This window comes from Myxocyprinus asiaticus, chromosome 23 (genome assembly GCF_019703515.2).
Source record: "Myxocyprinus asiaticus isolate MX2 ecotype Aquarium Trade chromosome 23, UBuf_Myxa_2, whole genome shotgun sequence".
Lineage (NCBI taxonomy): Eukaryota > Metazoa > Chordata > Actinopteri > Cypriniformes > Catostomidae > Myxocyprinus > Myxocyprinus asiaticus.
This window is the reverse complement of record NC_059366.1, coordinates 10119147-10140617: the sequence shown is the minus strand read 5'-3', so window position 1 is coordinate 10140617 and position 21471 is coordinate 10119147. Positions and strand designations below refer to the sequence as shown.

The 21471-nt window shown below is 36.7% G+C and overlaps 1 protein-coding gene across 3 annotated transcripts in view; it reads right to left on the bottom strand.

Moving 5' to 3' along the window:
• The window catches only part of LOC127413696 (tight junction-associated protein 1-like), a 153127-nt gene that overhangs the window by 29961 nt on the left and 101695 nt on the right, over nt 1-21471 (bottom strand). For all 3 annotated transcript variants that reach the window (XM_051651040.1, XM_051651041.1, XM_051651039.1), the window contains one exon: nt 11979-12140. In XM_051651040.1, the coding sequence (XP_051507000.1) occupies nt 11979-12140 (162 nt within the window). The remainder of the gene's footprint in view (nt 1-11978; nt 12141-21471) is intronic.

Below are 21471 nucleotides of genomic sequence, written 5' to 3'. Positions count from 1 at the left end.
AGTAGAAGAAAATTTTTTGATATCATTTATACACATTATTAATTTGGAAAATTGTGAAATTTCGTCAGGTTTTTAAGAAATTTAAAGTTGTGTTTCGTCAGCATAACAGTGAAAACTAATTCCATGGTTCCTGATAATGTCTCCCAGGGGGAGCATATATAGGGAGAAAGGCAGATGCCATAAAACTGATCCCTGTGACACTCCATACTTTAATTTGATCTGACAGTTCCTCATTTACACAGACAAAGTAGCAGCTGTCAGAGAGATAGGACCTAAATCAAGCTAATGCCTGTCCACAAACACCAACATAATTCTCAAGCCTATCCAAGAGAATGTCATGATATATGGTGTCGAAGACAGCACTAAGATCTACAGTAAAAGCACTAGAAGAGAAATGCAGCCGCAATCAGATGATAAGAGCAAGTCATTTGTAACTCTGATAAGTGCAGTCTCTGTATTGTGATGGGGCCTAAATCCTGGCTGAAATTCTTCATACATATAACATTTCTCTGTAAAAAATGAACATAGTTGGGAGGACACTACCTTTTCTAGTATTTTGACATAAATGGGAGATTTGAAATCAGTCTATAATTAGCCAATTCTCCCTGATCAAGCTGTGGTTTCTTGATAAGCGGTTTGATACTGCCAGTTTAAATTTTCTTGGGACATGCCCTAAGGATAATGAGGAGTTAATAATATTAAGAATAGGTTCTGAGATTACAGGAAACACCTCTTTTAGGACTTTAGTTGGTATTGGGTCTAACATACATGTTGTGGAATTTGATGTTTTGGTCATTTTTGTTAGCTCTTCCTGACCTATAACAGCGAAGGATTGAAGTTGCTTGTAGGGAATAATTTTAGTCTTCTGGTGTTCAGTGGCAGATGGATGGATAATTCCAATTTTGTTTCTGATGATTTTGATTTTATTAGTAAAAAAAGTCATTACTACTATGGAATATCTGGTTCAATCAAAGTTTTATTCTTAACAAATTTAGCCACAGTACTGAAAACACACCTATGATTGTTTTGGATATTTTCTATGAGTTTGCTCAAATGCTCAAATGGCAATTTTTAGAGCCTGTCTGAAGTTAGCGACACTATTCTTCCATGCACTGCAAAAATACCTCTAATTATGTATTCTTCCACTTACGCCCCAATTGAAGGGGGGGGGGTGACACTACCTAGAGTGCTAGAAGAATGTATCCATATTTTCTGTGACAACATCAAGTTCATCTGAAATTTCTGACGTGCTGAGTATTTGAGATAAATCTGGAAGATTATTAGTGAAGCTATCTTTAGTAGTTGAATGAATAGTTCTACCTGAACGATAATGATTGAGAGACCTTTGCTAAATGCAGCATACAGGAGATGAGGTAATTATCTGAGATATTATCACTCTGTGGCAGAATTTCTATATTATCAACATCAATTCCATTTGACAAAATTTGATCTAGCTTATGATTTTGGTGATGGGTTGGACCTGTCACATTTTGTTTAACCCCAACAGAGTTGAGAATATCGATAAATGCTAATCCCAGTATATCATTTTCGTTATCTATGTGGATGTTGAAGTCACTGACGATTAAAGCTCTATCCCTAGCAACAACTAGATCTGACAGAAAATCAGCAAATTCTAGAAGGAATTCCAAATATGGCCCTGGTGGTCTATAAACTGTTGCAAGAACAAAAGACAACAAAGATTTTTTATTTATATCTGACAATGTAACATTAAAGCTATACTAAGTAACTTTTGGCCCTCTAGCGGTTAAAAAATAAAACTGCATGTGTCTTGTGGAAGGACATTGTTTTTGGTTGTGCTTCGGCTCTGCTCCTCTGTGCAGATGAATGTGGTTCGAGGCACCGGTGTACACATGAATACAGGACATCTTATCAGAGCGAATGGACAAATAAACAAAGAAAGAAAAGAAAAGACAGATATCCGAAAACATGTCATCTGAGCACATAAGTGCCATATCTTATGCTGTTATTTTGACTTACTGGAAAAATTGATGTTTTGAAATAAATGACATTACAATAGTTAGGCAATGTTTGTTAACATTAGACATAATGATTGCTAGTCTGATAATGTCAAACGTTGTAAAGTTTTTATAAATGCAGGATATTCTGGCCAAATAGACCACGATAGTAACTAATTTATAGATTGTCATTGTTACCAGTCAGTGGTCAACATCATTTCAAGACTCGCATGTCCTTGGCAAGCCTAGGACTAAAGGATTTATTTATATAAATTATTGCCGTTATAAAGAAAAATACACACGTGTGCGAGCAAGTGAAATGTTCTGCACCGATTGCAGTATAATTATTGTATTTCACTACACACACACACACACACACACACGCACAAACAGCTATCTCTGGGTCACTTTTAAATCCTTTCAAATCTCGGAGATGTCGCCACCTCTGAAAAGCCAAGCCGATGTTGATTCGGGTTTAATTACGAACTGACACTTTCCCTTTTTGCTTGTAGACTCTGCTCTGTTCAGGGTTTCTGTGTTTTTACAAAGTGATTCCCTGGAGGTTTGCCATTTTGAATGATCCATGGTCAATTTTTCTAATTCGTTATGACAACACACTTTCAGCTTCAGCTACTCCCACATGCGTGCTGCAGTAGCCAGACATTATTTTTTCTGTGTATGGATATGACGTCAACACGCATGGGCGAATGATGTTTGTATGCAATTTCTCGCGAAATCCGTCCCGACAGCTCTAAAATATTAATAATATAATATCATTATTAAAGGTTTATCAAAGTGTATTTGGGCAAAGTAAATACATGGTTTGGAAGTTTAAAAGTTACATAGTGTAGCTTTAAGCATTATCAGTTCAAAAGAATTAAACTTATATCCAGACCTTTGAGTAACACTAAAAATATCACTGCAAATTTTAGCAACACCTCCTCCTCGAATTTTCAGATGAGGCTCATGTTTATAACAATAACCTGAGGGAGTAGACTCATTTAAACTAATTAAAATGAGTTTAACTATTCATCTGTTTTAATCCAGGCTTCAGTCAAACAGAGCGAATCCAAAATATGATCTGTAATAACATTTACAAAAGTGATTTGGATGAAAGCAATCTAATGTTTAGATGCCCTACCTTTATATGATGTTTATCTTCAGTTGTTTTTGTTATTTTCAAGTTTGACATCAATAAAAACTTTTTCTAAATGACTTAATTAGGGTTTTGTGTTTGGTAGTTCAGGGAAAATACACAGTCTCTCTATGATATATAGGTGATACAGTCTCTATGTGAACTGTGTGATGTATCAAGGCAGCGAGCAGACGTTCGGATAAGCCAGTCTGTTTGCTTCCTGACCTGGACACCAGTTAGTTAAATATTATCACTATTAAGACTATGAGCCATATTACTAGAGAGGAGAGAGGCACCTTCTAATTGTCTATGAATCATATGCTATTCTCCGGACATGACTCATTCAGTGACACTAATCTACTATAAACCTCGTCACCACAACGAGCAGGGAGGGGGACAGAGCAAATTTCAGTGTCTGACATTGTTTTTGCAAGTTAACACACCTCTTTAACTTTATCTTTAGTGATCTCTGACTGGCGAAGCCAGACATCGTTAGTGCCAACATGAATAATAATCCTAGAAAATCTACGTTTAGCATTATGCCTGAAATGCATTTAACAATAGTGGTGGGAGTCTCTATTTCCACGTTCCTTACAATAGATTTAACAATAACAAGGGTGCTTTCAACTTGATTCTTAGTGTGTGCATCACTGAGTCGGGAGAATCGATTGGAAATCCTGCCAAGAACGGGAGAGTAGTGTTGCTTTGCCCTACGAGATATGCAACCGAAATGTCACCCAAACGCACTGCTGCGAGGGCTCTACAGCCAGAACCAAAGTTTAAGCCAAACCAGTGTTGCTCGCTGTACTACCCGCATCTGAAGCAATATCTACCGGCTTCTCTTTCTCACTGACCTCCACTAGTGTTTGGATGCGTGTCTCTAACTCATTTATCTTCTCCAACAGCTTGACTAATTCTTTACATTTATCACATGTAAATCCCTCACTGCTGACGGAAGAAGCTTTAGTAAACATGTGACATATGGTGCAAGTAGCGATAATGTAAGGTAATGCCACGACTTACCGCAATTGTTTGTTGTTGTGGTGGTGTTTTTTGATCAGCAGGGGTTTGAGATCGATGTGAATCCCTCACGTAATTATTGTTGTTGTGGCGGTTCCTGATCACCAGTGGTTTGAGATCGATGCAATGATCCGTGTAAAAATGCGTGCAGTAAGCACACAGTTTAATCGTGATAAAAGTAGAAAGGCAGGTGTGCACGGTAAAATGCACGTAGTCGTATCACGTTAAAAATTAGAACAAATAACAAATAGAAGACTTTATTATTTTTATACTATTCTGTCCACTGTCCAGCCTCAGTTACTACAATAGCATTTCTATGCGATGCACACAAAAACACCGTAAACTAAAAACATAAAACGAGGATTCAATAATGATGGGGATAAAATATACTTTATTAAATGTAAAAATAATAAGCTTAAATATGCAATATAAAAATTACAAGTCAATTTCAGAAGTCATACATATTAAACATGCCACAGTAACTTCACTGGACAATATAGATACATAATGATAGGTTAACACACGAGTAATGTTAGATTCATAAAAGCATGACAAGCAATATTAGCTTCAACAACCCTACCAGAAAACATATCCAAGCATTATAGCAGGTAAACAACTTCGCCAAACGGATAACAGATAAACATCCATCTAGACTGCAAAGATGCGGTCCTGAACTTTGTGAGTGTTACTGAACTGAGCTGAACAGCGTAGTTTCTCCAGCTGGAACATGAGACAGCCAGTACTTCTTTCCTGTGTGATGTAATGATGCAAAGATGAACGTTATAAGCCAGCTATTTCGCACCAAATCGAACCCGACAGCTCAAAATACTGATACAAAAATAATTCATTTTTATAAGCTTACCGTAGTGAATCGGGGTAAGGTAAGGACATTGTTTTGATCAATGACTGTATATGGACTCAATCAATAATGGCAATTTGTTTATTTTTAACCAAAAAATCTTACATAGTGCAGCTTTAAATATTTGACACACTTTACTGTGTGATTATTAGATATACAGGTAAAAAATGCCCTGAAAATTAAATCCAGGGGGATAATATTTCCCCATAATATGTATAAAAGTTAATTTCTTACACTTGTAGTGAATGCAATAAGAATTAGAAGAAATCGTGAATTAAAAAGAAAAAAGATAAGTTAACAGAACCGTTAAGAAACTGAAAGCCTTAAAAGGTAAAAAACCAAAATTGTTTAATTCCCAAGGTAGGCTCTACCGTATGTACATATTTTAATGAAATAAAACAGCCACAAAAAGTATTTGGGCACTTCAACACTGAAGTCACACTTAATTTTTCACACAGGTGTCCTTGCAGAGTAACCACAGGTTCCATAAAGTTTGACAACTAGAAAGTGTCCAAATATCTTTTTTTCATAATTTTGAACAATTTAGGCCTATCAATTATGTTCTAATTTTAAGTCTAACAAACGTCTCTTTTTAAAATGTTTTTCTTGAAAAAAAAAAAAATGCCATTTGGCTTGATACTTTGTTTTATTAATGCAAACACATTCATACATTTTTAAGTGGCTGAAGTGTCCAAATACTTTCTGGACCCACTTTATCTTCACAGAATCAGCACTGAATTCACAATATCAGATTCAACACAGAGGCTTCCTTTCATAAAAAATTTAGAAGCAAACATCAATACAAACACAGAATTTAAGCTTACACAGAGCATTTGGCGTGCATGACGCAGTTCTGCTCCCAGTTCTGCCTTTCAGTTTATGGCAGAAACTTCCATCTCAATCCCTCTGTGCTTTTACTGATCAATACCGTTTCACTGCCTACAAGACCGAAAGGCAGGCCTAGTCAACTAGCGGCCAGCGGGCCAAATCCGGCCCGCCAATCATCTTTGTCTGGCCCTCCGACTGATTTTTTTTCTCTCCCCTTTTTCTCCCCAGTTTGGAATCCCCAATTCCCAATGCACTCTAGGTCCACGTGGTGGCGTAGTGACTCACCTCAATCCGGGTGGCGGAGGACGAATCTCAGTTGCCTCCGCATCTGAGACCGTCAATCCACACATCTTATCACGTGGCTTGTTGAGCGCATTACCGCGGAGACATAGCGCGTGTGGGGGCTTCACGCTATTCTCTGCGGCATCCATGCACAACTCACCACGAGAACCACATTCTCGAGACCGAGTACCACATTATAGCGACCACGAGTTGGTTACCCCATGTGACTCTACCCTTCCTAGCAACCGGGCCAATTTGGTTGCTTAGGAGACCTGGCTGGAGTCGCTCAGCACGCCCTGGATTTGAACTCGTGACTCCAGGGGTGGTAGTCAGTGTCTTTACTCGCTGAGCTACCCAGGCCCCCCTCCGACTGATTTTTGATAAAATTGCCTCGCCATCTGAAATACCAGTGTGCTCTCTGTGCAAAACTCTGCATTCACATGCGCGAGCCTCAGCAATCAGCGGTGAGTTTAACAACATTCAATGGCGCATGCAACAGCATTCAGCCATCATCAGTTGTCCAGAACAGAGCATGCGTTTAAGCTTTTTTGACGACAGTTTAGTTACGTTGCTTTGCTAAATATGGATCGCACCATTTATGTGAGCATTTGATCATGTCTTTTTCATATGTATATAAATTGCTTAGCTGTGTGGAGTGCGTTCAAATCTACAGATGTAAAAAATGATCACCACAATTGTGACAGAAATGTTATCAGCACATATGGACATTAGGCAACAAAAGAGAGATCGATTTTGAAAACAGACCGTTCAACGAAAATGTGCTGAAAAGTTTGCTTTTATTCACTATTTTTTAAGTGTCAAATGGGCGTGTCTCATCTGTTCAGGGTCTGTAGGGCTCATAAAAAGTGATGATGTGAAACTGAACCTGAAAATATCTTGATTATATTTGGTTCTATGCTTGGTTCTATACAGCTGTCATTCTATACATCTCAATCATGAACAGCATCAACTCAGTTTGTTGTTCTTTTGCCAATGATTATCTGCACAAAAATCTGGCTCCTGCACTGGCTATTGTGTGCAAATTCACAATATTTGCAGGACAATGTTTTTCCTCACTGAATAGGATTATACTTTTAAGAGAAAATGGAAGAATAGACATTTTATCTCTTTTTTTTTTTTTTTTTTTTTGTCCAAAAAGAAAATGTAATTTAAATGCATTCTTATGTAAACATGACATTTTTTTTATGACCATTGTTTTCATATGTGGGTTGATAATGTGAGAGGGCTTTAGCAGATCTAAATGCTTCTCAATTTTCATAATTTGTAAACAATAGCCCTAAAGTGATAAAATGTTTCTTATTTTTTTATTATTATTTTTTTTCATAATAAAGTTTATAAAAAATGATTTGTTAGTTAAGAGTATAGTCATGTTTGTTTTTCAGCCAGATCTTATGAAGGAATTTATGGCCAGACCTTAAAAAATTATAATTCAATATACAATATACCCTGTGACTATTTTAATATGAACAAATGCACTGTATTAAAGGGGTTTTTAAGTAAAATTTTACTTGCAATGAAAGTGCTAACTAAGATGAAAGCTGAAAAAAAAATTGGCCCCGCCAAGATTACATATGGATAATCTGGCCCCCGCAAGAAAGCAGTGGAAGAGCCCTGCCGTAAGGGACTTTCACTGTCTCTCTTCATAACAATTCAAATTTAATCAGTTCATTTTAGCAAGCTGTGCTGATGTGAGCTGAGCCATCATGAACTCTCATTCTCGCCGGTGCCGCAGTTCATAGCTGCAAACAACCGGTGTAGTAAAATGTGTGCAATAAATAGTGTAGCTTGATGATCGCTCTGAAATACAGGGGACGGCAAAGACCAACTGAACAGCTTGAGAAGTGGAAGCAGATAATAAACTGGAATCAATTCAAATACATGGGTAAATAAGTAAACAAAACAAACAAATAACTATAGCGATATCTAGAGCAACCTTTCCAAGGACTCTAGAGACCCCTCCAACCTGCTGAAAAATCGGGAAACACCACAGCACGTGACAAAACTACAACGTTAGAACGGAGATCATATACAAACATTAGCACACGGCACGCTGCAGCATCACTAACCAATTAGAATCCAATTAGGTGATTATCTGAAGAGAGCTGGCATGCAGGTCTGGGATGTGGCAAGAAGGAAAATGGAGCGGCAAATGGAAGCGGCAAATGGAAGCAGCACACGTTTATGATGGGAAGAATGCTGGTTAATATTCTTGCTAACATCTGAGAGCGCATGAGATGAAGAAGCTTCCTGATTGGAGATAAAGCAGAAGGATTGCAGCCGAATGACATACCGATCTGCAGAAAACGGAACTTACAGAATAAAAATGTGACCGAACTATTCACATAGTTTCCAGTGATAAGTAATGGTACTGTCCGTACTGAAAGCCAAAATGCTGAGCGACAAGAGACAATCACGCACACTGAATTAAAACATATTTAATGCTCAATATGCAGCAAAATGGAGGGGGATTTTGGACCAATGAAATTTGCTGTGGGAGGAGCCACCCAGCACAATGCAACAGAAATAGAAACCCACACAACTGACAAAACGTCTTTGTGCTCATCACCGCTAAACGGGACAAAAACTCAGATTTTTTTTTTTCTGTATTGATTAAAGCCCTATTTACTCTAACAAATGTTCCCAGTCATATTACATATGATTCATCAGTGCACATTATTCCAAAGGAAAAAAAAAAAACCTGTGTACCAAGAGCCAAATGGCTATTTAGCCATAGTTTTAGGCTACTGTTGTACTTTCGCAGTCAGCGGGGGGCAGTTAGAGCAACTCCAGCTGTGCAGGCATCAAACCACACTTACTGAGAGCACAAAATGAGTTAGGAGACTTACACAGCAGGACACATTCTTGAGACGCGATTTATAAAGTTTCAAATGGCATTTAACTTGACACAGTATCTTAAAACTGTATCATTTATGCGAAAGATGCTGAAAACCAGTGAAGCGTGACAGATCCGCAATGAGGCGCTCCAAATATGTCCATCTGACGCATGTGTACATAGACCAACAAAAACAGACCGATCCAAGAAAGTGTCCTGTGAGAAAAGCCTTCAAGTCTGACTTATATATTGAATTAACTTTATTTGGGAGCCTTTCTCAGCAAATATTGTCCATCTCATGATGCCTGCCATTCAGGCCAAAGAGTTCAATCTTTGTTTCTCATGGTCTGAGAGTCCTTCAGGTGCCTTTTGGCAAACTCCAGGCGGGCTGTCATGTGCCTTTTACTGAGGAGTGGCTTCCGTCTGGCCACTCTACCATACAGGCCTGATTGGTGGAGTGCTGCAGAGATGGTTGTTCTTCTGGAAGGTTCTCCTCTCTCCACAAAGAAACACTGGAGCTCTGTCAGAATGACCATCGGGTTCTTGGTCACCTCCCTGACTAAGGCCCTTCTCCCCCAATCGCTCAGTTTGGCCAGGCGGCCAGCTCTAGCAAGAGTCCTGGTGGTTCCAAACTTCTTCCATTTACAGATGAGATGATGGAGGCCACTGTGCTCATTGGGACCTTCAATCCTGCAGAAATGTTCCGGTACCCTTCCCCAGATCTGTGCCTCGATACAATCCTGTCTCAGAGGTCTACAGACAATTCCTTGGACTTCATGGCTTGGTTTGTGCTCTGACATGCACTGTTAACTGTGGGACCTTATATAGACAGGTGTGTGCCTTTCCAAATCATGTCCAATCAACTGAATTTACCACAGGTGGACTCCAATCAAGTTGTAGAAACATCTCAAGGATGATCAGTGGAAACAGGATGCACCTGAGCTCAATTCTGAGTGTCATGGCAAAGGCTGTGAATACTTATGTACATGTGATTTTATTTTTCGTTTTTTATTTTTAATAAATTTGCAAAGATTTCAAACAAACTTCTTTCACGTTGTCATTATGGGGTATTGTTTATAGAATTTTGAGGAAAATAATTAATTTAATCCATTGTGGAATAAGGCTGTAACATAACAAAATGTGGAAAAAGTGAAGTGCTGTGAATACTTTCCGGATGCACTGTAAATTGTCACGTTATTGACAGTTCTTTTTATCTTTAATTGTGGCCCACTTAATTATGGTCTGTTATGTGTTCATCAAATCCAAACCATGTTCAATGGAAATTATTTATTGTTAGAATAATAAAACAGCTTTTGTGCCTCTTTGTAGAGCAGTGACCTGATGACAAAATAAGGAGCATAAGTGGCAAAATATTGGCATCATGAAAAGGGTGAATGAAAAGAGTTTCTTTTTTTAACCCAATAATTGAGTAATGTTTAATGTATAACCCTGAAGAGAAACATTTAGATTAAACTGAAATGGTAATAATGTAAAATTTGGTAAATATATATATTTATATATATATATTTACACTTTTTTATTCTCTGAAATTTTAAACGGACCCCCTAGCACCCCCTCATGGCCACCTGGGGTTTGAAACCTCCTGGACATGACAACTGTACTAGTGTTGTGTACCTTGGTGATTCTCACGAAACCTGTCAAGAAAATGTCCTGTTACTATTTTACTACAAAATCAAAAGAGATGAAGAAATTATCAATTAAATTTGCATATAGAAATAGAAGTCACATTTTTTGGGCCATTAAGATTTTTCACATTGTCATTACCTACCAAATCCCATTACCACAACATGAAAAAAAGTGATAAATTATTTAAATTAAATTATAAAGTAAAATAATATAGAATAAAGTATTTATTTATCATAGTAGTACTCCCTTGGTACTGCCTTTCATTTTCACTGATTTTAATAAATAAAAAAATTTAACAATCACGTGTCATCACAGCAAAAAATGTACTGTTCTATAATATAGTAAAAACAAATATGACTGTGTTTTAATCATCATTAGTCAAAGTAAATAAGGGAATGGTAAAAGTAAAATGTCCGGACCAGTTACAGTAATGGGAATTGAGGGGCAAAATGTGCTTAAGTGACCTGAAAATAATGTCACACTGAAAAAAAAATCTTATTGTTTGCAAAAATATAGGCTTCATTTTCATGTACTGATTTGAGGTTAAATATGAGCAGGACATTTTCTTGACAGGTTTCTTGAGAATCACCCATCCAAGGCTTCTGAGATTTAAATCAGTTTACTGATATAAAGGTGTAATTTCCATGCCACCAAATACTGACTGTTTTTAAACTGGTTTATTGAACACTCCCCCTGCTGCCACTGACCTGCTAATCATAGAGTCATGTCTAAAACTTCGGTTTCAATGCTTCCTCAAAAGTACTACAAAAATCGTTAATGGCATTGTTAAAGAACCTGAATCGTTCAGTGGTGTATCAATCATTAATTTTCTTACAATGCCCATTTCTATGAGTCGAGATCTGTGCCTTCTAAATCTTTCAAAAAATTATAAAACCCTAATGAGAAAGGATGTCTTTCAGATCTTCCCCATGTGCTGAATGTCCAGGCGACTTTTCAGTCCCCTTGTCTTCGTGTGGACTGGGTCTGCCTGACCAGGATGCTTTACATTGCCAAACTGTGCTTTGTAGTGAGACCCCCAGCCGGGGTCCTGCAACTCGACTTGCCCGCCGGTCAGTGGGATTAAAGTGATGGCTGCCAGCTTCTTATCACTGATAAAGCTAATTAATTTGCCCGCTTTGATCATAATCATCAAAAACGGATTGCATGGGAATGTGCTCATCTCCCTTCCTCTCTGACAGCAACCTAGAGGATGTGAGTGCGCTAGCAATATGGTTGATAAAGTGACTCCTGCAGTGGTCAGAATTGCCCAAGGGGTCAAGGTTTGGCTGGTTAACATGGACAGTTAGTCTCTACTGGTAAAAGTCAAAACTACTAGATGTTTTACCAGTCATGAATTTGTATGTGTGATCAGCTAACCTCCTGAATTTGTCCCTCATTTTCTCCAGGTCATCTCTGGTGCGACCCAACTCTGCCTGCATGTAATGCCGACTGGTTTCAAACTCCGTCTCCATCGCCTCCATCTTATGAGTGGTCTGAGACAGACGGCGACGAAGGTCTTCATTCTGCTGCTGCAGGATCCTGCAACAAGAACCGGAGAGAAAGAAATCAAAGAAAAGAAAAATGCATGCCGTTGACATTTTATGAGGCACTGGTTGTATAATACACTGCACACCGTTGAAGAGGTGAAGGGCAGCTAATGCATTTCAACATGGGCCGATGCTTCTGATTATTATACAATACTGCTGCAAATGACACTTTTAGACCGTTAGAACAACACACCCCATCACCTTCACCTGCTTCTGAAAGCATTCGTGCATCTGTACACATAATCTAGTATGACTTTTCAATGGACGGTTCAATAGATCACTTTGTCTTGTTTGGTCTCATTTTTCAGTTCAGAAATGGAATAGAAATGTAATTAACAAAGTAGAGATGTTTCACAGAGGATGCAGTCCAAGGGCTATCATTTCAATATGCATTAAGAATGGTGCTATGCTTCCTCTGCCCCATTATGGCTTTGCACAGAGATGTATGTAGCCGAGTCTCCAGGGTGCTCGTGCATAAACAAGTTTAAAGTCTCCTTTTCCTGGCAAGTCACAGAGGCTCAAGTTCACTATTTTTCACATTCGTGAAGGGCTGGGATAAAATTTTGAATGTTCAATAAATCACAATTTTCAGATGGGTGATCCCTATACTGTATTGGGATATTTAAAAAAATCCAAGATTGTTCTTTTATTTATTTACATAATGTACCAGTAAGAAAGTTCCCTGTATAATTAACAGCATTAGCTGAGAGACCATTTCTTTCATATGAAAGCCAAATGGACATAAATTCCATGACATTAATTTGGATAACATGTTAAACTGATGTCCTGACTCTGTGGTCATTAAAAATCCCAGGGCACTTCTCGTAAAGAGTAGGGGTGTAACCCTAGTGTCCAGGCCAAATTCCCTCATTGGTCCTTATCAACCATGGCCTACTAATGATCCCCATCCATGAATTGGATGTAATCTCTCTTCTCCACCAGCAGATGGTGTGTGGTGAGTGTTCTGGCGCAATATGGCTGCCGTCATATCATCCAGGTGGATGCTGCACACTGATGGTGGTTGAGGAGAACTCCCTTTTCAATATGTAAAATGCTTTGAGTGTAGTGTCAGAAAAGCTCTATATAAGCGTATGTAACGTTCATTCATTCATTATTGAAGCACACCCAAATGAATCAGAATTTAATCAAATCGTACCGAAATCAGAAGATAATCAACTCGAGAGCTTGTAAATTGGAATCCAATCAAATTGGGAAATCAGTATTGATACCCAGCACTACATTTGTGACGTCTGAACTTTATACTTTATAATTTTTCCTATAATTTTTTTTCCAGGTAACCTTTTTCTATTAGATGATTGGAAAGAAGATTATATATAATGGAGTCAGATAAATTAGACACAATTACACCGTTTTTCCTCAAATCTGTTTGAATTTTGAATATATATATATATATATATATATATATTAAAAAAAAGATTTTGCCCATCTTGACAGATACTAACAATTTAAAAACCCATTAACATTGACAGATAATGATTATATTTGGGTTCTTCGAAGTGACAGCAGAAGGGATGGGACATTATGGTTCTCTCACGATTCGGTCTGATACGCAGTATGAGGTTCACGATTCGATATAACAACACTTAAATGACAAAGTATGACAAAAATGTTGCTTATTTTTTATTTCTTTTTTTTATGTTTGAGCAATATGTACATTATAATTTCTCATCAAAATAAAGTTCTTTAATACACAATGATATTGCTTAAAGTTTAAATAATAATTTGAGGTTCTTTTACTTTCTCTATAAGAAAAGATCACAAACAAATGAGCCTTCAGAAATAGTGGGCTACATTCAGGCTAATCAGGTGCAGAACAAGCAATAGAACTGAACAGAACTGGTCCTGAAAAAGTATCTTAAAACTTTAAGTAACTTATTGTTTAATAGTTTGTTTGTCATCATTATTATAATCACATTAAATTTTTAAAAAATATAAAAATTCTACATTCTATCAATCAATATTATTCACTGACACTGTATAATAATGATATGAGCTGCCACTGAAATAATGTGTACAATTTAAAAGTAATAACACTGAGTTTACATTTGTATTACAAGCGCTAAAATGGTACTGTCACATTAAGAGTTCAACGAGTGTCTCACAGACTAACACAGTGATTAACGAGAGAGAAGTCTTTCAGTTTGTTTAACATATTTGTGCTTTGTGTGATCAAAATGACTTTTTTTATCTGACTGTAAAGAACAGAAAGGATTTAAGACACATTCAATGAAAGTGGAGTGTGGGATCTCATCTTTGATGGACACACATTACACGGACAAATGGTCCGTTTTAATCTCAAGCACTTTTCAACAAAACAGTGATTTCGTTTTCCAGTACGTACATTTCTAAAAGCTAAATTCAAGCACTTTATGCGAACCTTGTAAACAGTGTAGAAATTATTATGATGTTTAACGGGTCATTTCATTTATGATCACATGGACAGAAAACAAGGTTTCAAATTTTGAAATATCAAGTTTTGCCTTGATAGAGCTAATAATTTCTTTCTTGAAATTAGATGTATCGTCCCATCCCTACACAGCAATGACTGACCATGAAAACTCAACTGCGAGAATTTTTTTTACTTCAAAACATTTAAAAACGAAACAAATATACACAACGTGCCTCATTTTTTATTTTGTGAAACCAAACAGGCTTACACACATCAACTGGGATTGAAAAATTAAATAAACAATAAATAAATACATATATGCTAAAAAAACATGAATTTATGCTCACCGATATTTTGTGCATCCCTAAGTACGGTACTATGCAAGCACTTGAATGCTTCAGAAATATTTAATTCTTTACAGTCATGCCGTAAAGCTTTGTTGATTCTGAGACAGAAAAGGGGTGCTGAAATCAAAACGATGGCCAGTAACCAAAATCCACAATACAATCATCTTTCGTAAGACTGTAGGTGCACCTCAGCTGTGTGAGGTTTCACACCCTACATGCAAGACACAGAGGAGAGTGTCAAACACATACTGATGCCTCAGCCTACAAACCTGCCAAGACTCCTCAAAAGCTGCCAATTACTCCTGAAAAACAATAACCACATCCACAACCGTTTTGAGTAATTTCAGGCCAATGAAATGGGGTTTGGGTATGCTGAGCCACTATTCCAAAACTAAATGCAGAGAAAACAACATAACTATAACTAAACTGCAAAGCCCTGAACAAACCTGATCCCAATGATTAAAAGGCACTCAGCAGTACAATATATGGCTAAATGTTGTGTCTACCATGAGTGAGTTAAGTGTTAGACAGGCAGGTGTTTGAATGTGTGATTAGGGGGCAAAAGAACAGGCATACTGTGTTTGTGTGTGTGTGTGTATGTGTGTTGGGTGAGCTGAGAGCAGCAGGTTCTATGATGAGCTAAACACATCTGCTGTGTGCCACCAGCCACATAATGCCATCTCATCACTATACACCCACACAAATGCCATGTTTAATTTTCTAATTTTGCATTTTTTATTGTAATGTATACTGTGAACATGATGTGAATTGTGTATCTTGTTTGGAATGTATACTTATACTAATATCCTGTATTTACTGTTTTGTTTTGCATTTATATGCTACACTTAGCATAATGCAGTGTTCCAACAATTTTTGACCAATGACTTGTCTATCCATGAGCTTTCCAAATCTAAAAAGTATTCTGCTGTTTTCTGTGGGTGCCGATCCTGATGTGTCAAATTAATTTGCTCAACAATTGCATAATGCGAAGCACAAAAACGGAAGATTAATAGGCAGAACAGTCATTTTCTGGAAACAAAGAGTCAATAAGTCTGTGCAGCTAATCGCTGCTTTCTCAATAAGTCTTCAAATTAAGCCTGTTCCCACAACAAAACTATCAAGTGTTTCAAACTAAATGAAAAACCGTACATGGCACAGCAACAGTCTGGGCAGATGGAGCATTTCCTAATGTCTTCACAAAGAATGATTCAACAAACGTTGGTGCAAGGGTGGGAATTAACTCAAGCTAAAAAATTAATGGCCGACAGATAATAAAAAATGTATGACCACTAGATTTAAACACTCAGAAAACCTTCACGATCATCCCCCTACTCCCAAACTTAAAAACTTTCTGAACAATGTCAATACTATTTCTTCCATTCCATTGTTTATATATATATATATATATATATTAATTACAATCCATAACTTACAATGTAATCATTACAAGAAAACTCAAATTCTGTTGAGGATACATCTATATATATTTGTTTTATGTTTCATCGTATATTTATTATACTACATTATATAGAGAATTTTTTTTATTCTGATTATACCAGAAAACCTATAATCAATATCAATAGTCCTTATTAGCTTTAAAAAGTCAATTTTCTTTACTATTCATGAATTTATCTTTACAGCTTCTAATAAATTATTTTTCACATATGTTTGTGTTGACTTGTGTTGTGAATTCAGAACTTCCACTTACGGTCTATTTTTTTTTATTTTGCAACCCTAAATGGCCTAATTCAAAATTGCTTTTCTAAAATTCACCCAAAAACAAAATATGCATAAAAACTAAATTTTTATAACCAGTGGCTTCCTAAAAACACTTTCATGGAGGAGAATATTTTTAATCTCATTACAAAGTTAATTATGTAGTTGTATGGAATAACAGAAAATGCATTTGCACCTTCATTGAATGTGGTCAGAATCTGTCCCTGACCACCTACAAATGTGGTTTCAGTTATACAATCAGAATTCGCTCACAATGTGGATTTACACCTGCCATTTAATGTGTTTAATTGCTATCTGATTGTGATCAGAGTTGAAAATGCATTTTAATGCCAGGTGTAAAGGGGACCAGAGTGAGTGACAGCTGCCAGAATGTTCAAATGTGTCACAAAAAAATGAAGAGGACGACAGACAGGTGGCAAAAACCAGAGAACCCCTTATGCATGTCTAGGGCATTGTGTTGTATCACTGAGAGCGACGGTAGAGGGAAGACAAACAGTGGGAATCTAATTCTACTCAACCTCTCAAGTTCTATGCAAACATGAATGGGAGATTATTACTCAAGGCCCACTAAAAGTGGATTTTGCTGATAAAGATAACTAAGGTGGGGGACAAGACCAATTACTGATTAATTGACTGATAGTTTTTGGTTTTTTTAGCCTATAGAATTATTTAAAAAAATTCCATACAATGAAGGGTACAGACATTAAGGCTCCAAATAAATAAAATCTCAAAACCAGTTTGTGCAACCAAAATCCAAATAATAACCAGAAAAATTCAGATGTGGTGGATAACGCAGAACTTTTAACTATAAACAAGCCCAAAATACACCCAGGACTCTTATTTTGAAATAAAAGAGACTCAATCACAATGCTCTACAGTATATGTAAGAAGCTTTTATAGCCTTTATATTCACCAAATGAAGAGTTTTGTATAGTATTTGTATATATAGTTTTTAAATATACAGTTGCAATTGAAATTATTCAACCCCCCAATATACAGCCATGTCATAATTATTCAACCCCTATTGCATGTAGCTGTTTCTTAAATATGTAAGGCTACACAAGTAATTGTTTTAAAACAAAATTAAGTTATCAATCTGCAATGGCACTTAAGTTTTAAAATTTAAGTTTAGCGTTGTAAGCAAAAATGTATTTCTATGCAAAAAATGCAATTAAAAATAAGCTGTCTCAAAAGCTAATAGAGGAGATTATTTCATTATACAAGAAAGGTCATGGCTAAAAGTACATTTCCAAGGTACTTCAATTTCCAATAGACAAAGCTGGCAGCACCATTCATACATTTGTTTTTTTTAAATATGGAACAACAGCAACCTTCTTGGGGTGTGGAATAAAGCAAAAGTTCACCAAGGGAAATGTTGACTTGAATATTCAAGAAGTAATTAGGAAAGACCTGTGCAGTCCTGGAAGAAGGTTTTATAGAGGTATGACACTAAACTGAAATTGAGTTTTAGACCCATGGGTCAGCAGTACGTCTGGAGTAAGATGACAAGGTGATGACAAGAACGACACCATCCCCACAGTCAAGCATGGAGGTGGGTCAGTCCTGTTATGGGGGTGTTTTGTGGCTGCAGGAAACAGCTATCCTGACTATGTGACTGACACCATGGATTCTTTCAGGTATCAGGCCATTTTGGCATGAAAAATGTGATGCCTTCAGTGTGTAAATTGAAGCTCGGTCATCACTGGACTTTCCAGTAAGACAATAACACCAAGGATACATCCAAGTTGTCCAAAATCTGGTTCAGGGATAGGTCGTGGAATGTCATTAAATGGCCCTTTCAGTCCATCATTAAAATCCCATTGCAAACCTTTGTTGGGATTTCAAGGAAGCAGTGGCAGCACAGAAACCAAAGAATGTCAATGAGCTGGAAGCTCATGAGAAATGTGTAAAAATTCTGATAGAGAGGTGTCCGAAGCCTGAGAACACTTACCTGAAACACTTATTTGCTGTGGAGGGGGGTTTGAATATTTCTGACATGACATTTGTGGAGAGAATTAGTTATTTTTTATTTTAAAATTTGGGTAAACTGAACTCTTTGTTCTCAAAATCACTCAAATGTGTGTTAAAAACTTACTTTGACTGTTTACTGAGGTTTTAGTTAATGTGTTTTAATTCACATCACCATAATGTATTGCTGGTCAGTGGGGGTTGAATAATTTTTATTGCAGCTGTATACTCTATATATTTTACCAGATGGTTCATTGATGAGGAATAAAAAATTAGGAATAATAAAAAGAAAACTATCGGCAACTATCGGTATAGATTTTTGACGATAACTGATAGTTCCAAATCCTATCTGCGCAGATTAATTGGTAAAACCGTTATATCGGTCTACCTCTGACTGTTACATCCAACAGCTTGCAGATACCAAATCCTTCATAGACTCACAAACAACCTGAAATTCCCAAAGAATGTGTGACACTTCTTTCCTTTTCTTTCTGTTTGCAGGGCTTTCTGTCACATCTCAGAGTGAAGGAAGCAGCACTCATCCAAACACACATGCTCGTTCACCTGCCAACGTGACACTGCTGAAAACAACAGCAAAGCAGAGAAACGGGAACATCAATGATTCATGCCATGGGCCTGGATGGGGGGCAGGGGGGTTTAGGCTATAAATACACCAATGTAACTCTTTATTTTAGTGGCAAATTGCTTGTTCCTGGGCACATATTCAGTGCACAAATGGAGCAAAAGAAAAAAGCACAAGACAAAGAATAGATTGCCTGTAAATGGAACATTCCACAGAGTATTTCAGAACAAGAAACACGTGACTTTATCCATCTAACTATCATATTGCATACAAGATGCTAAATTAAACATGAGGCACATTATACAGGAGGAACACATCAGTTAAGAAAAGCTTCCACGTCATTATAAAATTTACAAGAACTGTCAAATACAGCTTTCATTGCAAAAAAGGTCCCAACAATTGTCAGTCATGGTTTCCTTAATTGACATCGGTTGCTTTCATGCACTTAGAAAAGCTGCTTTATGATTATCACTATGAGCAAAGGAGGAAAAACGCAAACAGAGAAAATGGTCTTGACTAGAGAAATAAGCAGGAATTAATAGGGCTGTGTGATATATCAAATATTCCCAATTAGGGCTGAGTGGTACAACGAATACTCAAGATATAATCGCAATGATTTTGCTGACGATATAAAATTCAACAATATCGTGAATATTGGGATGATTTTAATGAGCCTTTTATTTGGCCATTAAGTTTCACAGAGTGCATCAGTAGACTAATTTCACGATCATTCAGGGCTGTATATTGAATCAAAATAACATCAAAATGGAGATATGATCATATGTGATTATGTATTTAACTGCCATAGGCTGCGATCAAAGACAGATAATCATGGTCTGTGTGCTCTTCAGAATGAACCGGCGATGCACTGATCTGTGTGCACGCGTGGGGGGTGGCGGGGATCATGGGCTTGTGTTTTTAGCGCAGTTCAACTGCATTGTGAATTAACGCAGGTTCAAGCATTCGCACAATTCCAAATAAACACGACTGCACTTGCAATGTCAAAATAAAAACCCCAGTTTAAGGAGAAGTGAATAGGACAGAAATATATTAATTTATCTTTAACAAATCTTATCCTGAAAATAATAATAATTCAGTATTACATTATATTAATAAACTTGACTGGGTTCCACAGTAATAATTTAGTACGACGCAATATTCATCCGGTTTCCAAAAAATAAGTGACGTAGTTTTTGCACACCTTGTTCATTCACAAAGAAAAAATGTTTTAGCAACAATACATGAAGTTAAATAAGATTTTTAAGCTTCCATATTGTAACGTTGGGTGTCTAGGAGTGGAAGAGAGCAGACGCAGGAGTGGAATCTTTAAATCCTTTAATTATAATCGTAGGAGTTGAACAGATGCTGGAGTGGAAACAAACGCTGGAGTAGAACAGACAAAAGGCTCAACAGTAGTAATCGCTGGAGTGGAACAAACTACAAATCTAAACATCAAAACTTAGCACAATGTAACACTTCATTAACTCAACACAACACTTCAAGGACTGACAAAAGAGTGGATAAAACTAGAGGACATTTATACAAAAGGAACTAATGAGGGAATAGGATACAGGTGAGGATAATAAGAAACAGATGGAAGTGATTAGGGCAGTGAACTATGGGAAATGCAGCCCAGTGGAAAAACTTCAAAATAAGAGTCCTTGAAGAAAATGAAGGAGACAGACTGTGACACATATGATTGTATGTTAAATATAAGTATAAACGTTCAAATAAATGAAAATGATTACTTTTTGATATATCTTGTGTTAATTTAGTGAAAAATTGTGGGAAATATGCCTTCATTTTTAAATAGATTTTTATTTAATGCCTTTGAAATATTAATTCTACTTGGCTTACAATGGCTGTTTAGATGAAATGATGATTTATCTGATTTTTTTTTTTTTTTTAAATCACTTTTATGCTTTTTCAGAGCAAAAACATAATTATCGAGATATCTATCGAATATTGTCAATTGCCTGAAAAAGTTTGAGATATAGTTTCTGAAGCCATATCGTCCAGCCCTATTCCCAATATATTTGAAATTATTTTGAGATATAAATTAATGATGCTTCCTTGCCAGGTGTATCCTCAGCAAAAAAAAAAAAAACAAAAAAAACAAAAAAAAAACTTTGATGCAGGCAGACAAACAAGCAAAGCATTGATAATAAATACATTTCATACAGTACTGAAAAGTATCGATACATTTTTTTTTTTTCAATCTAATAATTGTCAATTTTTCTATTTTATGCTCATTAAAATAGCATGTCATTAGCTTAGC